Source organism: Tamandua tetradactyla, chromosome 4, assembly GCF_023851605.1.
Source record: "Tamandua tetradactyla isolate mTamTet1 chromosome 4, mTamTet1.pri, whole genome shotgun sequence".
Taxonomy (NCBI): domain Eukaryota; kingdom Metazoa; phylum Chordata; class Mammalia; order Pilosa; family Myrmecophagidae; genus Tamandua; species Tamandua tetradactyla.
The window spans coordinates 118,625,195-118,647,419 of NC_135330.1; the positions used below are offsets into that span (position 1 = coordinate 118,625,195).

At 42.3% G+C, this 22,225-nt stretch overlaps 1 protein-coding gene across 2 annotated transcripts in view; it reads right to left on the reverse strand.

Moving 5' to 3' along the window:
* The window catches only part of CNMD (chondromodulin), a 38,420-nt gene extending 18,785 nt beyond the window's left edge, over window positions 1–19,635 (reverse strand). The window contains exons 1-5 of one of the 2 annotated variants that reach the window (XM_077158385.1): window positions 19,418–19,635; window positions 18,772–18,912; window positions 13,745–13,885; window positions 8,177–8,290; window positions 3,816–3,969 (exon numbers count right to left, since the gene is read on the reverse strand). In XM_077158385.1, coding sequence (XP_077014500.1) covers window positions 3,816–3,969; window positions 8,177–8,290; window positions 13,745–13,885; window positions 18,772–18,912; window positions 19,418–19,570 — 703 coding nt within the window. In that variant the 5' untranslated portion in view covers window positions 19,571–19,635. The remainder of the gene's footprint in view (window positions 1–3,815; window positions 3,970–8,176; window positions 8,291–13,744; window positions 13,886–18,771; window positions 18,913–19,417) is intronic. The other variant, XM_077158384.1, reaches the window with a different exon arrangement.
* Window positions 19,636–22,225: the final 2,590 nt, after the last annotated feature.

Below are 22,225 nucleotides of genomic sequence, written 5' to 3' on the forward strand. Positions count from 1 at the left end.
AAAACGTAAGTAAAGGTTATCAAAACATGACCAGATAGTATTTACTTTGGTACTGATGATTTCTGTAGTAGTAAAGCATGTGTTAGAGCCTTGGATAAGTAAACATCCAGACATTGGTTTTATAATTCTCACTGAGGCATACATTTGTAAGATGGTTGACAAACATCTATTCTCAACCCCCATTTTTATTCTGCCTGCCTTTACTATAGAGGCTGAGAAAGTAAAATGCCCCTCATTTTCCCAGCCTCCCTTGCAATTAGAAGTGGCCGGATAAAATATTCTTGGTCAGTAGTGACATATAAGCAGAATATCTTGTTCAGTTTCTGGGAAGGCTTTTGCTTTCTTGGTAAAGGAGACAGATATAGCTTCCTCTGTCTTCTTGAGCTGAAAGTAGAGGTGTAATCTAGAGCTATGGCAGCTATTTCATAGCCATGTAATGATAGCACAAGGATGACAAGTCAAGACACTGTGGCAGCAAAGAGGCAAGCTAGAGAGAGATTTGATAGTACCATTGAAAAATCAATAATCTAGAAACTCTCTAGACTTCTGGTTATATAAAAAAAATAAATAAAAGAAACCCCTATTTGTTTAAACTACTCTTGATAGGTATTTTGTTACTTGCAGCCCTAATGGGTTGACTATATGTGTATAAAGCTCCACAGTTTTCAAGGGCTATATTATCATGGTTGATTCTCTTGACAATTCCTGTGGGATAGAAAAAGCAGATGTTTTTATACATGAGGACATCAAGGCTCAGAAAGACCAGATGACTGGTCAAGAGTGGCAGAGCTAGGAGCAAAAGGTGAATTTCTCTGACATCCAGCCCAGTGCTGTCCTTCATGGCACTGCCTCCCTATTTTTGAAGCATTACATGTGGCTGCCAAGCCACCAACGTTTGAAGTACCGCACAGCATGACTCTAACATCTCTCTGAGTCTCAGTTTCCTTCATCTGTAAAATGGGGATAATAACAATACTTAATTCACAGGGTAGTGATAGGGTTAATGGGAATCTGTGTCTCATGGTTTTGCTAGTGTTTGGCAAATAATAAACACTCAAACGTCAGCTGCTAATGCTTATATAATGCTTTGTCATTTATGAGAACTCAGAGGTGGTTTAAAGCCTTAGGTAGCTGTAATAGATAGCTCCTTGGTATCTGAGACATGGACGGAGAGGCATCAGGAAGATCTGGCTATAATTCACAACTCTACTTCTTTTAAGTAGCTGAATGACCTCAGGTCAATTACTTAACCTCTGGGAACCTTAGTTTCTTCACCTATAAAAATGAGAATATTAGTAGTGTCTTCACAGCTGTTTGTAAAGATTAAATGAGGACAATATGTAAAAGACACTGGGCTCAACAGACATCAGTAGTTTTTTCCCTTCTTTTCTGACCCATGTCTAGCTGCCATCCACAGTGTCTCTGACAAATACAGCCATGTGACTTTGACAACCTGGCAGGCCTAAAGAACCAAGGGACAGGCTGCTGGATCCTACAGTGGAGATGCTTTCATTAGAATGAGATTGTGGGGAGCTCAGAGAGTGTAGCTAAGTTCATGTGTCAGCTTGGCCAGGTGGTGACACCCTGTTGTTCTGTTTCTGTGGACTTAACTCATCTGTATGTGAACTTCATCTATGGCTGATTACATTTGAAGGGGAGCACCTTCCACAGTGAGTGAGATTTAATTTAATTAGCTGGAAGCTTAAAAGAGAGAGGTCAGAAGGGAGCTCAACACAGCACAGCCCAAGCAGCTCAGCATACTCATCTCAGCACTCAAAGCTCAGCCCAGAAGTTTGGAGATGCAGAAAGGAATCACCCTGGGGAAGGCATTGGAACCCAGAAGCCAGAAGAGAAGACCAGCAGATGTCGCCCTGTGCCTTCCCATGTGACAGAGAACCTAAGATGAAAGCTAGCTGCTTTCCCTCTGAACTAAAATTTTCAGCTAAATAAATCCCCTTATTAAAAGTCGATCCATCTTTGGTGTGTTGCATTCTGGTAGCTTTAGCAAACTAAAACAGAGAGGGTACTATTTTCTTGTAAAATGTAACTGCGTTTATGAGAGACTGGGGAAGACTCCCTCATTTTTAATGCCTATATCCCATCCTATGGATATATCATCATTTATTTAATCATTTTTTCCATTCAGGGGCCTAGATGGTCTGCAGTATTTCTTGTATCATACATAATATGTGTAATTCTTGTATGCATATTGTGATGCTTGAACACTTAGATGTGGCCATGCTATTAGACTTTGAGATGCCAACATGGGTGTAGGGAACAAGTCTTTCCAAAAGGATGAAGTTATTTGTTATGTTAGTCAATCTAGCTCTGTCTTCTCATTATTACCCCCTAGACTCCCCTGCTTTGTTTTAGTTTTATTCCATAGCATCTTGTATCATAGTATATGATTTTCTTCTTTAATATGCTTTGTGTTTATCTACTATCTTTCCTTTCTACAATGTAAACTTCTTGAAGGCATGATTTCTTATTTATTTTTCCCACCAGTTCATCCCAAGTGCTTAGAACAAATGAATGGCAAATTAAAGGCCCTCAATAAATGTTTGCTGAATAAGTGAATGTACTCTATAAGGTAAGAGGCTTATCCTGAGACAAAAAGTGATTAGAAATTGCTCTCCATGGCAGCAGAGCTGCAGTTTCTTGTCTTCGGCTGGAAAAGGTGACAAGGTATTGGAGAGGTAGTTCCTGGGTGGTGGAAAGTAAAGTGGCCCATTATGTGGAGGCTGATAGGAAATGGAACTTGGCAAGTGGCTATAGAATTGTGAGTGGCAGCCATACCCTGGGACATAAGCAGGGATGGCAAAAGAGTTGTCCATTTGGCAACCCCCTCTTCAGCCTCCTACAATTGTGACAGACTGCTTACAAATCATTGAATTCTTTCTAACTGAGCCTGCATTTGGCCTAAGAATCCTTCTCAACGCACTGTTCCAGATAGCCACTGTCAGTAACTTATAAACTGAATCCTATTTGCCTTACCTGGGCTAAGGAAATACCATTTTATTCCAGCTTTGGAACAGAATGGACCTTGTGAGCTGCAGGAATAAGTTAGTCATGGAAGAATCAGAAACCTGGTGCTTTTAATGCCTGCACTGTCTTTATTCCCATGTTACTGTCTCCTGGTGTCCAATAAAAGCTTTCAGAAAATATAGCCTATCTCAGCTGTGCTAGGAGAAAGGCCTTTTTTCTCCCACACTTGAGCCAGGGCTCTGGGGGGCCAGTGTGGTGACTGCTGTGACAATTAAGAGTGAGAGAACTCCTGGGTACCGGAGACACTCAAGGGAAAGAGTGAGATCCACTGGTTCATTTGTCCTTCCCCATCTGGAAATAGCTCAAAGGTAAGCTCCAACCTAGTTCTGAACCCATGGGACCCTTTATTTTCACTCAGACTCGGAAGCTGATGCTTGAGCTTGAACTTGAGGAATCTCAGCCTATACTCACAGCAGCTTTTGGCTGTCCCATAATTCTAGGTTTGAACATAATAAAAATTTGCAGTATGACAGGTTCTTAGTCCCTTGATTCTCTGCCTTAGGGATAAATAAAAGTAAAAATTGGAAGGTGCAAACAACAGAGATTAAGGGGCAGAGCAGAAAGAAGGGGGAATGCCATAAATAAAAATATAGGTAAAGCAGTGTGTTCTGTTTCCTGATCTGCCTCCTGTTAAATCATGCTAACTACTGAGACACTGCACAATTTATTGTTCTGATTACATGCTCAGGCTTGTGACAAGTTTGTAGGGGCTCATGGGAACCTCACACAAATAGAATTAGAGGCATCATTAAGGTGACTTAAAATGTTACCTTTTGGATATGTTGGTTTAAGCCAGAAAATAGGGAGGTCACCACAGAGTTCTAAGACTTTAGAACTCAAGAAGCTGTTGTCCTTTACAGGCTGGTTTACAGCCACCCAGATAAGAGAGTTTTCTTCAAATTTAACTGGCATGATCTTGCCTTCCTGTAAGTAAAAGGGAAATGCATTGAGCAAAGAATACAATGGAGCATACTGCATATTAAGATTCGTGTGTTGCCAAAAGTTTGTTTTGCCTTTTAAAAACTTAATGAGAATTATGTGTGTGTATGTGTGTGTGCACACTTCAAGGCTCTAATCTCTCCTCTTTGTAGCTATCTTTATGAGATTCCGGTACCTCCTCCTCAAGTGGCCCTGCCTTTGGATAGCTGTAATGTGTGAATATGAGTGTCCTGAGTCGAAGTGAAAATTACTTGATACCAACTTTGAGATTTAGGTTAATATGATATTTCTGATCAAAGATATTTTTGAGGAAAAGCAATTGAATAGCCCTAGAATCTTATAAAGAGTAGAGGAACCCTTCATTTGAAGTGAAATTCCTTTGGGGTTTTGTTCTGCAGCTTCCGAGCAACTATAGAAAAAGCAAGTGATTGGTTCTTTAATGTCTTTAGTTCAAAGTATTATTTAACATCAACCATTTCTACATTTCCCAGCTATAACAAAACATATTTCAGATGTTCCTTGCATCAAGCATACCACTGAGATTTCAAAGCTAAACCCTGGATTTTCTTCTATAGCAAGATGCTGAGAATGCTTTGATAACCCAGGAGACAAATTTATTTTGCCTGGTTGTTCCTTTCATGTATTTATTAGTTTGCAATAGGTTGAAGAAATTAAAATGTTTTCTCCTTATTTTTAGCTAAAAGCAGCCCGTCATTTATGCTTTCTCCCTCAGGCTTACGGCTGCATTAAAACAACTTAAAGTTATTGGAGGAAGCTAGTGCTAAGGTAATCCAGTTATTTACCTTAAATTAAATGGCTCTATCCAGGAAATGAATGCTCTTTGGGTATAGTAGCTTTTTAAAGTTGTACAAACTGATGAAAAATGTATGAGAGCAAGTGGTGCTAAATCTACCCCATCATAATCTATAGTATGTGGGGAAGAGTGGGGCTATTGAGATAATGCATATATATGCAGACTACAAGCTAGGAATGTTAAGTAAATCTTGGGATACATGTGTTCATCTCCCCCCCTCCTCCCCTTCCTTGCAAATACAATCCTGATTTTGTTTGAGGCAGCCGAATGCCCAGCCCCAGGATAGACACAGGCTTCCTCAGACTCTCCAAATATTAGGAATGCCTGAAAGACCAGCTCTACCCAATGAGATGCAGACTAAAGTATGTTGGGTGGGGTGGAGTGTGGGTTGGGTGTGGGGGCACTGGGAAGTATTTGCTTTTCCTGATTAAAGGAGAGTCATGGTTGGCAGCACTTAACCTCTTTCTGACTTCTTTACTTGAATGCATGGTTTACGTTTGGAGCTGGAAGGAAAGGCAAAAAAAAAAAAAAAAAAAAAAAAATCCCAGAGATGCTGACGAAAGCTGTGTACCTCCACATTGCTTACTATGAGCCAAAATGAAAACAAAAAAAGCAAATCTTATCTGTTGAAGTCACTCTATGTCTAGTTTTCTGTTACTCACAATCAAACATATTCCTAATTTGCAAAAAATATATTGTCCAAATTTGTTTTTGACCACCAGAAGATTCATCCTGCACAATGTAGACATCTAAAACACAAGAAAGATAATCTACATTTGTGGCCTAAGAAGAAAATTAGACAGTTTTAAATGCAAAACCTATACCACAATATTAGGTGAAATAGTGAAAAACTGAAGCTACCTGAAATGTTCAAGAATAAAAGACTTAAAATTATGGTACAATCATGTAACAACATACAATGCATCTGTTATAATCAACATTTTAGAAGAACTAAAGTTAAATGAAAAAATAAGAAGGTGCACAATAAAACTTCAAGTATAAAAAGAATATTGTACATACACACTCATGAAGAAAATTCACCAAAACATTAACATTAACCAATGTGGGTGATACAATTCCAAGTGATTCTTTTCACTATACTTTTATTCCCAATTTTCTACAATGACAATGGTATAGTTTATAAAAATCTGAAAAAAAATTTAAAAGGAGATGTTCTGTAAACCTATGAGGAGATTTGGGCCAACTATGGTAGGTATTGATCCTTCTGGAAGGAGGGGAGGAGAACTTGTTCAAATGGCCCCTTACAGGGAAAACATCAAAGATTATGTTCTCTTCATAACAGGAACTGGGTGGTATGACTAAAAAATAGGGTCAGAATAAATGAGGTCCTGGACCCATTTTTATACTTTGTTAAGTACGTTTACCCTGAAGATATGGCCTTCAGTCCTGAATGGCACAACTCATGAGGAGCAGTGATAAAGTGGGACATGATCAGAGGAGAATGCCTGTAACAATGAAGGTCTGGAAAACAGCTCCTAAGATAAGTGGTTGGGGAAACTAAGGGCAGAAAGGGGAAAACAGAGAACATGATATCCAGCTTAAAAAAACTCACAGGTTTGTTTTTTGCTTTTGTTTTGAGACACCTCCTGGCACTGTTCCTATGGAAGCAAACAATCAGGCAGTTTCCAGGCATTTTTCTTACCCATATTTTTCCTCTTTTGCCTTGAGGGAGCTGATAGTTCCCACACCTCCCTCTCAGGGATACTGGAAGGATCACAGGTGATCATCATAAAAGCAACAGTTATAATAGCAGTGACCACCTGCCCATCATCTCATAGGTCCTGGAACATGAGAGTGGCATGCAGAACCCCAGCATGCAGGGGGCAAGACTGAGGCTCAAGGGGCTGAAGCCATGTCCCTAACAACTGTTAGAGCTGGGATTTGAACATGCGTTTTTCTGACTTGCCAGTCCGTTTTCTCTCCAACCACAACTTTCTTCAACTCAAATGCAAGAAGACAGTGAAAGTGACCACTTTGTAAACCCTAAAAGTATCATAAAAATGTAAGGTGTTATGAAATGTGGTCAAAACTCTATGTACAATTCTTAAAGTAAATTTTAAAAAATCAAGTTTAGGCGGGCCGCGGTGGCTCAGCGGGCAAAGTGCTTGCCTGCCGTGCCGGAGGACCCCGGTTCGATTCCCGGCCCCAGCCTATGTAAAAACCAAACAAACAAACAAAATATAATAAAAACAAGAAAATGTTTAAAAATGTTTCCCTTCCTTCCTTCCATCCTTCCTTCCTTCTCTGTCTTTCCTTCCTTTAAAAAAAAAAAAAAAAAAATCAAGTTTAAAGGCAAATTATTAATAGTAAATGGAAGGATTTTGTAAAAAAAAAAAAATTCACGGGTTCCACAGATAAATTGATGTTGTGTAGTTTCACTGGGCTGCACTTGAACCAATAGGAAGCAATTGTAGGAGAAGCCATCTCAGCTCCATTAGAGCCTCCCACAATTAGAACACAGAATGAGCAACCTTTTCCTGAGTTCCAGCAAGGGCTGGATGCTCTGCTGTCAGGGATTTTGCAGTAGGAAAACCTACCCTGAGTGGGGTTCAGCCTGTAAGTCTTCTGACGCCCCCGAATTGAAGATTCTCTCATGTAGAGTCCTTTATGTTGTCTTAATTACTGATCAGACTGTTCCCTAAAATCAGGCAAATAAGGACCATGTGAGGATCAAACCCCTCTATGTACTTTAAATTTTAGTGTTAGGGAATCAATTGTGTTCTCCAGGAAGGTATGTGGAAGCCTAACCTCTAGTACCTATGAATGTGACTTTAATTGGAAATAGGCCTTTGGGGATGTAATCAAGTTGAGACGAGGTCATTCTGGAATAGGATGGCCCTAATTCAACAAGATAGGTGTCCTTCTAAGGAGAGAACAGACAGACCCTGGGACAGGGTGAATGCCACTTGAAGACAGTGGCAGAAACTGGAGTGATGCTGCCTCGGGGGCTACCAGAAGCTGGGAGAGGCAAAGAGGGATCTCCTAGAGGCTCCCTCCGTAGGGAGCACAGCCCTGCCAACACATTGATTTTGGAGTTCTAGTCTCCAGACCTGTGAGGGAACACATTCTGCTGTTTTAAGTCACTTGGTTTGTGTAATTTGTTACGACAGCCCTAAGAAACTAATACAGATGGTTTCCCAAAACATTGAAAAAAAATACTACGTCATGCAAGTATAAGCTTTTAGAAATACAGTTTTGGAACCATTAGGACAAAATCAGTTTAATTTCATCTGGCAGAGGAGAAACAGAAGTTTTTTTATGGTCATAAACCTCGCTAGGAACTCGAGAACAAAGGAATTGTGCTTTCCAGCACTGTCTGCCAACCCCTTTGGCTGCCTCTGGCACATTGGTACCCACCAGTTCAGAGGAGATGCTCTGTTTTGTCACGGTGTCCACCTCAGGAACACGAGCCTTCGCCTGAGCTTTGATGTAGCACTTTTCTCCTCCAGTAAAACGGATTCCTGTGATGCCCTAAGAAACACAAGTTTATCCATCCATCTACCCATCCATTCATTTATTCAAGTGATTGACTGTCGACTGTGTCCCAGGCACTGTTTCAGTGCTAGGTTTAGGGATGAACAAAACGGATGAAATCCTAGCCTCATGGAGCTTCCATTTTAGCATGATTATCAATATTATTTTATTGGTAATGATCAATGACAGTATAGATATCTTATTATTATTATAAATAATAGAATAAATAAATATAAAGTCAGGTAGTGGCAAGTGCTATGAAAGCAAATAAAGCTGAGTTCAAGGATAGGAATAAAGGGATGGTACTTGAGATGGCGTGGTCAGGGAAGCCCTCTCTGAGGAAGTGACATTTGAGCTGAAACTTACTATGTTCATTGCTCCGCCCATCCCTGCAAGCCCAAGCCCAGGTGAAATGCCACCATCCCTGCAAGCCCAAGGAGACTAAACGGGATCTCCTTCCTCACTTCTGATAAGTCTTCTGGTCTGTATTACTCATTTGGCCTTTAGCCTGTATTGCAGTTGCTTGTGTCTTTTCCCTCCTCGATTATGAGCTTCTTGAGACCAACACCTGAATTTTGCTTTCTGTTTTATTTTGTTTGTGTGGCCCTACAAAGGTTCTCAAGCATGCTGATCAAATTAATTAACTCCACGAATTCAGAATTTTCTTATGTTGCTGTAGCTAGAGGAAAAAGTTTTCTATAGTACCAGGAGCTTAACTCTGCCCCACCCCCAGACCTTACTCAACGGTCTGGCTGTTTTGTTTTTGTCTCCTGTGATACATAAACAGTGTCTCCTCCTCCTCTGCCTAGGGACTAACCTCAAGGAAAACATCAGCTGCGAAGTTCAGCTTTGGCTCACAGCTTGGCCTTGGTTTTAGCGGCAGAGGACATGAGGGATAACAGAACACTGTGTCCCAAGAGTGTTTACCGTCACACTGCTGGTTAGCTTCACGGCTAATGAGTGGCCAAAATAGTATTAAAGGTCCACAAATTCTGTGCAATCAGGGTGTGGACACTAACACAGTTCTGACCCTTTTCGGTCTTCTGTTGGGTTGAGGCGTATGTTGGGAAGATAAAGAACTTGATCCCAGGATTGGCGGTAAGGAATGGGGGAAAGAAAAACAGTTAGAAATTCAGGGGTCCCAGCTCAGGATTCTGCCCAACTGAATAAAGAATGAAGTTCAATCTAGTCCCCTTGAGGATATTCATGACAAGTTATACCATGCATTATCTCAGAGCCAGGGCCCTCCCGCAGCTCAGAAGGTAACGAAAGGAACAGAGAGGGGAGGGCTCATTGTTTCCCCAAACTCCTTTTAATCTGCCTTGAGGTTTGGTGAGCCATGTACACATATGTGACTCATTCCACCTTTTTTCTCCAGACACCACTCAGAGGCAGAGGCAGTATCCTCACTTTACAAAGGAGGAACTCCAAGGCTCATTGCAGAGGTTCTCAACTTTCATTGTGCATCAGAACCACCTGGAGAGATTTTAAAAACACCTATGGCTTGGCTCCTTCCCAGAGATTCCCATGTAATTGGCCCTGGGTGTGCCCAGGCACTGAGAGTTTTAAAAGCTAGGGTTGAGAACCATCAGTTTAGGGAGAAAAGGAACTTGTTCAAGGTTACAAACTTTTTAAATATCAGAAAGAGCCTTTGATCCCAAGCTTAATTTCAGGTACACTGCCCCATTCTTCTATCAGTGGTTCCCAAAGTTTTCCTTGAATCAGAATCACCTGGAAAGCTTGTTAAAAGACAGAATGTAGGGCCCCACCCCCCAAATTTCTTATTCAGCAGGTTTGGGGCGCAGCTCAAACTGTGCAACTCTAACAAGCTCTCGAGTGCTGCTGCTGGCAGCCTGAAGAACACGCTTTGAGAACCACTGCTCTGTAATTTGCTGTATCTGGAAGGTCTGTTGCTCTTATTGCCTCATGTAAATCTAGGACTCATAGTTTGAGAAACAGAAAGCAAGGAATGGACCGTACTCCTTCCCTATGTGACAAATTCTCTTAATTTCAAACCCTCGTAGCCTCTGATTGTGAGGTGCAAGGAAGGAAACCCCAAGTAATTAGGACCATATCCCCAAAACAGAGAGTCACCAAAGCTCCAAAATGTGAATCTAGTACTGAGTTAGTTCTGATGCTCTACCTGCTGCAGAGAAGAACTGAACCCCCACGGGCTGGGGCTTGTGGGAAGGTATGCACATATTCTAACCACTATGTCCAGCTACGAGGTCACATCAAGCAGCAAATATATTAAGAAATTGACAAGAGGAAATCAAAAGAAGCCCAAGAAAGCTAAGCAAACTTCATATTTTGTAATCAAACAAGGCTTTCAAAGCTAAGTGATAATGAAGAAATTTGCTAAGGCAATGAGTGAAGATTCCAATGATCTAATATTCTTTCATCAAAGGAGTCTCATAGTCTCTCATCTTAGATGCACATTTTTTCTTTCTAGGTGGCCTCATCTATTTCTAGTACTTAAACCAAGGTTCCCCAAGGAGGCACTTTAGAAATCTCTGGGGAATATTTGGTTGTGACAGAGACGGGGGCATGACTGACCTTTTAATTGGCAGGCCCAGGGACACCAGGGCCTTGTAGAAGAGCTCATTTTCCTTGGTCCTGCCTGAGAAACCCGTCTATAATTATCTGCGCCTAGAACTTAAGGCCGTTTTACATATAAACACTATGTGATTTTTTGGCATTGTTTTGATGTACAATGGATTTCCTCAGAATGCAATTACTGTGAAAACTGAGAGAAAATGGTACTTTCTTTTGTTCGCCGTTTGAGAAAATTATGTGGTATTTAATTTGCCAACCACTCTTGTGACAGTCTGCGTTTGAGATGGCGGCACCGGCAGAAGATTTGACTTCTAGTGCAGGTGTATGACTATTTTGCCTTCTAGTGCATTGGGCTGAGCATTTACATATTGAAGTATACATTTTATTATCAATTACTGCCATTTTATTTTCCTTTTATGTTATAGTTGGGGACTGCATTGATTTTTGAAATCCATAACGTACCTATTTACTCAACAGCTTATGTTATCCTTTTCTCCCCCCAGCTTTTGTTAGTTATGATTTTCAAACATTTGCAAATTAAAAGAATTATACAGGGCCTATCCATATACCTGCTGGTTTATTCTACCTTTTCACTTCAAATCAGGATTTTTGTTATATAAATGGTACATTAGATCTGAGAGTGCTGGCTTAAACCAACACGACTGATCTCGTGAGGGTGAGGTCCTCTCAGCTGTAACTCAGACAGTATAAACTGCCCTCGTTCTGGGATGTGTCTGCACATCCCACCACAGGGTCTGGGGTGTTTTTCCCTTGGGAGTTTCCTTTTCCATTGAACTCTCTAAATTCTTCGTGGGGTCTTGGAATAACAGGGAGATTGTTCATTTGCAATACAGAGCTTTTCAGAATCTGCTAACCACCCCCACCACTTCTCCACATTGAGCCACACTGGATACTTAGAACTCCCGACCCACTCTTCTTGGCCTGCGATGCCCTGCCCCCACCTCCCTGCCAGTTGAAAGCCTGATTCCATTGTCACCCTTTTTGTAACGCCCGCGTGAATCTCCTGATTAGAAGATTCGGCTGCCTCTTCTCTGTGCTCCTGCAGCACTGGGTTCGTGAGCCCTCCACTGGGGCACCTTTCCCGGGCTGACCTAAAGCCCTTCCTGAGTGCATGATTGTCCCTGGGACTGGACTGTAAGGTCTGGGAGGGCAGGGAACAAGCATCAGTCAGCTCTGCACCCTCCCCCACCCCCTTGCTTAGCCTTGTCCCTTACACAGAGGAGGTCTCAGTACAAATACAAATTCAATACTTCTTAAATTTGACCAATGGTTTAAAATACAGGAGAAAGTAATAGTGCAAGTACCACAGTGGCAGATTGATGTGTTTTCAAAGGCCCAGGCTTGTTTAAACCCATAACAGGTTCTATCCATCAAAAAAAAAAAAAAAAAAAAAAAGTTCTCCTCACCAGTTCTGACTTAAAGAAATGTGGGAGCTATCAAAGAGAATTGATCAGTGTATAAAATATTTGTGGTCTCTATTAGCCTATGAGAACAGAACGCAATCAATACCATTATTAGAAAGAACCAAAGCATTATAAAACAGAAATATAGGTTTGGGATTTGAATATTTTAAGAGTATATTCCTGATACATGAATATCTTGAGAGAGATGTAACTTTTCTTATTAAACTTTGAAGCTCCCTTTGCACATCTCGACAATTTCAATTTTGTTCTGGGTGGAAAGTGGTGTGTAGAAGAGTCACCTTTCATAGGTTTATACTGAGCAGGAGAAAGAAAAAAAAACAAGTTTGCAGTGAAAGCCTTTAAAAGGCCTAGAGATATTATACTTGTACCCTGAACAGAACCATTTGCAAACCTATAACTGGGAATATACAGGGACAGAGAATCTGTCCCCAAGGCAGAGTACTCTGAACCCAGCCAGCCTTTGCCCATCAGCAAATAACATCTCATCACCACAGCACCTTTGTTTGAGATTCAAAAGAACTTGTGAAATGTGCTTTGGTGCTAACAAGGGAAAGTTCTTTCATTCATATAAAAAGCATCTCTAGTTTTACTCATTAATCTTAGGAAAGATGGATTGATAAGAAATTTGTAGACCAATAAAGCTATCAGAGGAGACATTATTTTCAGTCTTTTTTTCATATGAAGTCTCAATCTACATCTACAGATTTTACATGAGACCACAAATAGTGATGCCTCTTTCTCTTCTTAGAACATAAAAGAGAGTAAAATACTTATGTTGGCCAACAGTAAATCAGGTCTACAGTGTCACTTTGGTTTGCAGATGTGCATTGAAGCATGGATACATAGCTTAATGTCTCAAATTGCCTGCAAATTGGATTTGTGTTAAAAAAAATATTTGCCCTTTTCAAAGGAGACTGGAATATTTTATATGTAATAATAGGCCATGGTCAGAAAACATGATAGACTAGGGGAATTTCTATCTGCTAATTTTTCTGGATCAGTTGGTAAATCAGAAGAACTGAGAAAAATACTTAAATAGATCCCTTCTTTTGTTAGGGAAATATTTAGGTCATTAAGATTTCTCTCTTCTCTAGAAGTTCAATTTTCAGACCTTGCAACATGCTAGAATAGTGTCAATACAATTTCACAGCATTATAGGAAACTGCTTTGAAGTCTTTTGCCAAGACTATATAATTCTAAGAACAACATGTACCTTTGTACATGTTATGTACCAAGATGTTATTTATTTTTTTTCTTCTGAAAACACAAAGGACAAAGCATATTCTTTTCTCCAGAAGAAGATGAGCCTGACATGTGAATTAGTGGCCCTACGATATTATAAGGAACATGTACCTTTTGGATATGTGTGAGAGATGCCGCTTCTCCCCGAGTTAGAAAACTCCCCCAGGCTTGCCTGGCTAAACTCTCTAAATGCTTGAAATATACTTACATTCTGGAAATCATTAACTTCAATTGCTTCTTCAGATCCACTTCCCATTTTAAAGGTCTCCAAGTTGTTCCCGGCATCTATTTCCATTGACCCATCTTGTAATTTCCCATTGATACTCATGGTATAATGGACATTGTAAATCTGGAAGCGAATGTAAGAGTTAACGATGCTTTATTTTTAGGGTTTATCTTGAGACCTTCAGTATGTGAAATGGCTTTCATATATGCTGAATCATCCTTTATAGTAATACACTTACATACTAGGACTTCTTCCATACAGTAATCAGTTAGTACAATTATTTTTAAGATATGCCTTAAAAGTAAAACCTTTCGTAGTCTCTGAGACTTGTTCAAGTAGTTCAGTGATGTGCAACCCTGGCTGTGCACTAGCAGCATGTGGTCAGAAGCTTCACCTACCAGGCCTGGGCTTCACCCTGAGCCAATCAAGTCAGAACCTCTGGGGAGGTGACTTGGGTATAGGTATTTCTTTTTTCTGAACCTGAATTCTACGATGCAGCCAGAGTTGAGAACTATGGATGGACAAGTTGAAAATGGGAGGGCAGAGGATTACTGGGCTATTACCTGAATTAAACTGCAGTGGCACCTTCATGTGCAAAGTTCCTTTTAAGCCTTTGGTCAACATTAGGCAAGGAATGTGTTATAATAAGGGCTGCAGACAATACTGGGATATGACTGTTTCAAAAAGAGCAAGGTCATTGTGCACAAGCTTCAGCTCAAAATGAGACACTACTCATTTGCATGGCTCTGCAGGATAGGCACATTGTGTCAGAGGGCATTTTGTTAAAATGAGATGTGTTGGGTGTGTGGGGAGTGGAAAGAGCACTGATCTAGGAATTAAAAAAAGTGTGGTCATTCCATGTAATGTCCTGGGGTCATGAGAGTCGCCTTGAGTGTAAAATGAAGAAGTGAGATCTCACAGGCATTTTTTTTTAAATGCAGTTTTACTGGGATATAGTCACATACCATATAATATCCAAAGTGTGCAATCAGTGGCTCAAAGTATCAGCATGTAGTTCTCAGGCATTTTAAAAAGTTTAACTATATCCTTTGAGCTCTGAGGTTTTGCAGAGGAGGCCCAGAAGTGAGGATGGTAGAGCAGGTAGGACTCTAAGCAACTTTCTCTCCTGTCCACCTACAACTCAACCAGAGAGAATCTGCTTTTTTTATGTTTTATGTGTTGGGTTTCTGAGTAAGATTTTGTTAGAAAAAAAGATTCTGCCACAATTTAATCTTTTTACTTTTAAGTTAGCCACTATATTTGGTGATCTGAAGGGTCTCTCCTAGCTTCGGCATTCGTTAGTACCCTGGTTTAAAATATAATGTGTGCACTGCTCCTGCAGACTCCAAGACAATAGGGGCTCACTAGATCTTTCTGTGTGTTGTGGGGGTATTGGGTGGGTTTCTTTTTCTCCTTTTTCTCCTTTTTTTTCTGGCTTAGAAGTTATATATATCTTTAAGGGGGAAGGGCTGGGAACTGGTGAAAGACAGTTGTTCCTTAGTGTCAGATCAATGGGTCAGAGCTCCAAATAGCTCGGATTCAATTCAAGTTTGATTTTTCTCCCTCACTATGAAGAATGACTGCTACATAGAAAGACACAGGAAATTTTTCTGGCGTTACTAGATCACTACTTGTAGAAAACTCATTTTTACAAAATCCACAAAGCCCTATTTTATTTCATCAGAAGAGAAATGCCGATGAATGCGTGTAGAAATGGCTTTGCTATCTGGTATCCTTTTGGGCAACAGCATTCATTCAGCAGAATAGAAAATATCGGCGTCCTATTTCAGCTCAAACATCTCTCACTGCCCTTCCTCCCCTTGCAGTGAGCTTGAACTCCTGCACTTCGCTATCTCCCAAGCTTGCCTGGTCATCAAGAACCACTTCCAGGGTTTCTGATTTACTAGAGCTGGAGCTGAAGCCACCTGTCAGAATACACCAGTCACTTTGTACCTCAGTTGCTCCTTAGGATCTGACAGGTTTGGAAAACCTGTGTTCACTGGCTCAGATAAGGCTTAGAAATTGAGCTGGGTTCTGTGCCTTTGCTCTCTGAGCCCAGGAGTCAGTTAGGACTGTCAAAGGGAGTGGGGCAATCAGCCTCCATGGGAGTTCCCGCTAAGCATTTTTCACTTGTGTGACAACAGGCTCTTCTTTGTAAAACATTGCACGTAAGCATTAACTTAGAAAAGCAGTGCAAAGTCTATGATATCTGATTATGCCTAAATTCTTAGCAGGTCTTAAGGAGCCAAGATTGTCATACCAGAAGAGCAGCCTCTGGTCCTAATTACACTTTTCTCCACCATCATCCCTTGCCACCATCACCCCAACAAAGGCTCCCCAACTGGGTACTGCCTCCTTCCTCATGTAGCTTCGGTCCATCTGTTATAGTTGTGCATGCACTGGCTTCGTGGGGCAGCAGTGAGAGCCCTGTACCCTCCTTAGGCCACTGGTGGCCAATCAGCCGCTGTTTCCAAAGTCCTGGGTTTGCAGCACGGGAGGAGGCAATCACATTATCTGCTATATAAGTAATGTTAACTTTTGGCACTTGAGGCTATTACCAGTACAATGAAGTTTATTTGCCAAAATTCTGCTCAATATGGTGTCTTTTACAGCCAAGGATATTTGCTAGTGAGTTTTTAATAAAGCCTGGGTTCTCTGAGACTAATTACACAGTGTTTGGAAAAATGCTAGAAAAATCAATTTGAGAAGAAAGTTCCTAAGCAATGATCTCCTCCTCTCATCCCACAGGGTAGGGTTGTCAGTTATCTCATATTGGTAGGAATTTCCCATATTCCAATGCCTTATTCCATTTGCAATGATATGGATGAAAAATGGCCTCAATAGTTGAGCGCAGTCACTTGTCCCCTCATTATTAGCACTCTGATGCTTCAAAGTACTCCAACTACATTCAAGTAAACCTGTCCTACAGAGACTAACCCATATGAAGAGGGTAGGAGCTGAATTACAGCCACTTCTCCTCCTAAACCAATATAGAGGTGCACAGGCACAGATAATCCCCAAAGAGTGGATAATCCATTTTGTATAGCGATGTCTTTTTTTTTGACAGAGACTTACCTTTTTTGACTGTGTTTTGTTTAGGCTATTTAGATTTGTATTCAGGAAAAGGAGTCCCATTCATGTGCAATGCTCAGATGGTGCCAAATTTATTCTATTTGTTACTTTGTGATATGTTTTTCAGACTTAAATTATATGGATCAGCATCAAACGTTTTTTAGGGAAAAAAAACTACCCTGATTTTCTTCATTCTTCGGCCTGTATAGGAAATAGCAATAACTGGTCGGCAATAAAATGTGATTCACTATTCCTCCATATTTTTAGAATTTAATACTGCACTCCTGAACCAGAGAACCAACCATCTTGCAGTAAAGTAAAAGATCTGAAAAAAAAACTCTCACCCAGTAAGATCATTCAATCTCTCCTTTTTGAAGTTTGCAGCTAGCCATGTTTGCCTTGAATAATTAAATGGCAAATGGTATTCATTTTAATATGTATCACTACCAAAATCTTTATCAAAACAAGAAAAACAGCAAAGCTATTTTTATCCCCAAAGACCTCTACCCCAAAGATGGGGTTTTGTCATCTTAAAGACAGCATTTATGTACAAATACCATAAAATTTCCCAACTGGAAGACAATCGAAACCCTATTATTTATGGAAATGTAGATATCGAAATAGGTTCTCATGTTCAGATTTGCTGCTTTCATATATGAGCATCTGGCCCAGCTTCTATATTTAAAATACAAAGACATTAAGGCATTTTTCAAATACATACAAAATACTGTGCAATTCTGATCTTACAAATCTATGCTTGTAAATTTGATATAGCCTCTAAAACAGACTCAGTGCTAAATGGCATGCTTATCTACATTAAGCATTTGAGTTAAAAATACAAATTATGCAGCAACTGCAGAAGATGTGATGTGTAAAATGGCTGAATTGCTTTCAGCACCATTTTCTCTAAGTACTGGAATTCTTTCATGCTTTGAATTTCATGGCGGGAGAGAGGGAAAAAGCAGCAGTCACAGATCCTCTGAGGTCAGGGATTAAGAAACAGTCTTTTGTGTGCACCCTGGAGATGGAATTCTTTTCCATTAGTGGTAATAAGCTTATACCAGACCTGGCAAGTGGTCATCAGGATAAAATGCCCCCTTTTACATAGGTGAACAAAATTCAGAGTATTGCGAGAACGTACTGGAGTTCTGCCCAGTAAAGTTAGAAGCAGTTTTTTATACTCCTTGAGAGCCCACGGAGCTTTAAAATAACAGTTACATACAAAGAAAGTAGGACAGTAGTTAGTAAAACTTTTATCATTACATTACAAATGATTTTTAAACGTGATTTACCACCATTAGGGAATGCAGACCATTTTAATTTTAATTTTTTTTTGAAGAGCAAGAGAGAAGGGAGCGTTGATTGGGGTCTCTCTCTCTCTCTCTCTCTCTCTCTCTCTCTCTCACACACACACACACCCTCCTAAAAGGTGAAATTCATCCTGAGTTCCTGGGTCTGAACGTCTTAGGTTTAAACATTCAGTCTTAGCTGAGAAAAGCCTTAAAGACCACTTAGTTGCTTCTTCCTTTAGGGAAGGGTAAACCGAGGCCAGAGAGGTGACCAGCCTTCTCCATGGCACACTGTGCTCAGAGGAAGCGCCAGGCCCCTTCAGCCGAGAAGGGCTTTCCTCACAGTCCACGGCGTTTCGGCATTTCCCCTTACTCCGTCTCCGCATTTTCTCGCAAAGCCCTGACCTGCGTTTCTACAAAGTTGCCTATGGCCGGAAACCAGCGTGGCGGAGTTGGATGGAAGAAGGGAAGGGCGCTCGGAGACGACAAGAGGTACGCGCCTAAGCTGGAGCCATCCGGGTTGCCCGGGCCTCGGGGGTCACCAAGCGGACCCCGCCACCCTGTGCGTGCGCCTTTCAGCCCCGCGCACCTCCCCGCGGTGCGCACCCACCAGGGGTCGGCGCCCTGTGCGCCGCCTTCTGGACTTACGTGATTGTCGCTGCCCTTCCAGAAGTAGAAGGCTCCGATGGCCCCGAAGAGCAGCAGCACCGCCCCCGAAATGAGGACCACGGCTCCGACCTTGAGCAGCCGCGCAGGGCTGGACGGCTTCACGGTCACGGCGGCGTACGCCTGCGGGCCCGGGCGGGAGGGGCGCGGGTCACGTCTAGCCGCCCGCGCTCCGCGGTCCCTGTGCCCACCCGGGCCCCGCGCAGTGCCCCCAGGGGATCCCGAGGGATAGGGGGTAGGAAAGAGCTCTCCCTGATGTCCTGAGGGCCCCGCGCCCGCTTTCGCCGCGCTCCCTCCCCAGGGGCCCCTAGTTCTCAGGTGTGGACGTACCGTAAGCAAACTTCGCAGTGTCCTGTCATCGCCTCGGCGGGTCCGCACACTTCGCAGCACGCCCCCTCTTGACTACTGTTCCACCCTCTCCTCCGCCCGCCCCGGGCTCTCTGCACACCCATACGCGTGGGGCGCTCATCCCACGCACACATGTGGGCACGCGTATTCTCCCCCATCCTCACACTCGGGGATACAAATCCCTGACCCCCTGACAGTGGATCTGGACACCTGCGCACCGCCCTGGCCCTGCGTGTGGACTAGCTTGGCAGCCGAACTGGGGATCCCAGGTCGTACTCACTGGGGGACTGCAAAATTCGACGTCCTCAGGCCCCACCAGGGCGATGGGAACTTTGTCCGAGTTCTCTGCCATGGCTGCGGCGGGAAGAGCGTGCCCCTTGCAGACTCTGCGCGCGCCCTGGGCTGGCTCCTGCTGCCCTGACGTGCCGGGCATTTCAGCCTCGAACACACACACACGCGCGCGCGGACACACTGAATTCCGTCCCGCCTGGGCCAGCCGGGCGGTCCCCACCCCTTTCAGCGCCTCACCTCTCCCCTCCCTTTTCTCTCCCGCCCCGGAGCAGCACAGTTAGCCCGTCCTGTATTCCCGGACGCCCCCTCCTCCCTATCTCCAGTTTTCTGGCCTGCTAACAACAGCGTGGTAAAACTGAGTGTGTCCGAGTGGGAGTACAGGGGCTGCCTTGGCGAAGAACAGGAATGCGGAGACCTGGGACCCCAAGAAACGCTAAATTCCCAGGACTCTTTTCCACCATTCAGGGATCTCTAGAATTTCAGAGGGCTTCTGCTACAGGCATGGCTGGAGGCGGTGTCTTTCGGGATCTTTGTATTGTGTGTGTATAGGAAGATGCTGAGTGAGGTTTGGCAGTGTTAAGCCAGGCCACTGGCTGGGCCTGGCTGGATAGGGCCTGGGACTGGAGCAGTATCTTGGAGATGGCTGCAGGGGTCTGGTTTCTCTAGGAGGAGGGTATGACTGCAGCAGAAGCAAATGCCAAGCAGCAGACGCTGAAGGAAGGGAAGGAGCTGAGGAGACCAGAAAAAGGGTGCACAATTAAGTAAAACACACGTGCACACATGCACACACACTCAAGCATAAAGACAACATAAAACTGAACACTGATACGTCCAAATAGACAGCTAAAACTAATATTAAAAAGCAAAAAGCTGCAAAGAGAAGGAAGGGCCTTTTCAGTTTTGGAAATGCCATCTGCCAGTACTAAGATGACATGGCATCACATTTGAGTTCTGATTGGGCTCTAGCAGAGACTGCGGTTTCCAAAGCTGAAGGAGATGAAGTGGGCAGGACTGTAGCAGGAGGGTGTATGGATAGAATCATGGAAGAGAAGGTTCTAAGTGGGATGGTGACAACATGATGGCAGTGAGGCTGGAAACGTCGAGAAAAATGTGAGAGACTTCCACAGAAGACTCTGTAGGACTTGGCAACTGGGTGGGTCAGGAGAAACTGAGGTTTTGGGTCTAGAAAAACTGTGAGAATGGAGATGAGGAGGTTAGGTAGAACCCACGTTTAAGAGAGCTAGGGTAAGAGTGATTGTAGACATGTTGAGTTTGATACAGAATATAAAAAAGGGTGGTCAAGGAGAAAAGTACTGAGCTTGCCTTGGGCCCAGACATGGCAATACCAGTCTGCACATTTGGCTGAACTAGGGTGCTGGGAAAACCTCCAACAAGAGCTCTAGGAAAGGCATTTGGAGAAGGGATGCTTTGGCCAGGCAAAGCTGTGGCTGCCTTTCCCAAGGTTATTTGTAATAGTAAGTCAGTGAAGGAACAAGAGAAGTAACAGTCAGAGAAGTGGGAGAATATCCAAGATAAAGTAGGGCATGTAATAAAAATGGAGAGCCCAAGAAGGATGGCTCTTCAGTGTCAAATGCTGAGAAAACAGGAAAATGAATACACAGAAAGGTCTTTGGATTTCGCTATTAGGAGGGCACACTAACCAATAAGACAGCAGTTTCATTGGCTTTATTGGGTGCAGAAGGGTTACTGAGTGACTAAAAATATTCATAATTCAGATCACGCACAAGGCAGTAGTTTTCTTACGTAGCTAGTTCTTAGAAATCATTAAAAGACCAACAATGTGATAGAAAAATGCACAAAGGATAGGAACTGATAATTCACAAAAGAAAAAAAATACAAATGGTTCTTAAGAAAAATGCTTGAACACATTCATAAAAAGAAATGAAAATAGAAAGTGTATTTTTTTTTTTTACCTCTCAGACTGGCCAAAAGAAAAAAGGAAAACGTTTGTTAATTTGTGGGAAGATATGAGGCCCTCCCCTGCATTGCTATGGGAGGGTGAATTGGTTCAACTTGTTTGAAGAGCAGTTTCACACTAAAATGAAAAATGCAATTTCAGTTCTATGAATTTGTCCTACAGATAGACTCACACATGTGCCAAAATCTATGTGTGCAAAGATACTACTCGTTGCAGCATGTTTGTGAGAGCAAAGGATTAGAAACTTCCTCAGTATCCACAGGAGGTCCTGGGTTAAAGAATTTACGGAACATTCTCACAGTGGAAACTTGGAAGCCATTTAAAAGAATGAGGCAGCTTTGGATATATTGATGTTGGACACTTTAAGATATTTTCAGTGACAGAAAGAAAAGAATAGAAAATGTATGTAAATTCCCCCATTTGTATAAAAATATTAACAAGAATATATATATATATATGCATATGCTCTCTGGAAAGATCACAGGACGCTTGTAGCAGGGGTTGCCTATGAGGAGAATGGTGGGGTTTGGGGAGATTGGTGGAAGGAAGATGCTTCACTATGTGTCTTTTGGAACATATAGACTTCTGAATTGTTTACATGTATTAACTATTCAAAAAATGAATGAATAAAATAAATAGTGAGTGGAGGAAGTGAATATTGTGGATGGAGACAAGTCTTCTAAGAACTTTGCCATCCTTCTAAGAACTTTGCTATCAATGAGGAGAAAGAAGGGAGGATAGTTTGGTGGGGGGTGGGGGGAGGATCAAGGAAGCACCTCCTACGCTCAAAGGAAAGAGGGAATGATAGGAAGATGGGGGCAGGGATGATGGGGATGGATCCTAGGCAAGCAAAATTAA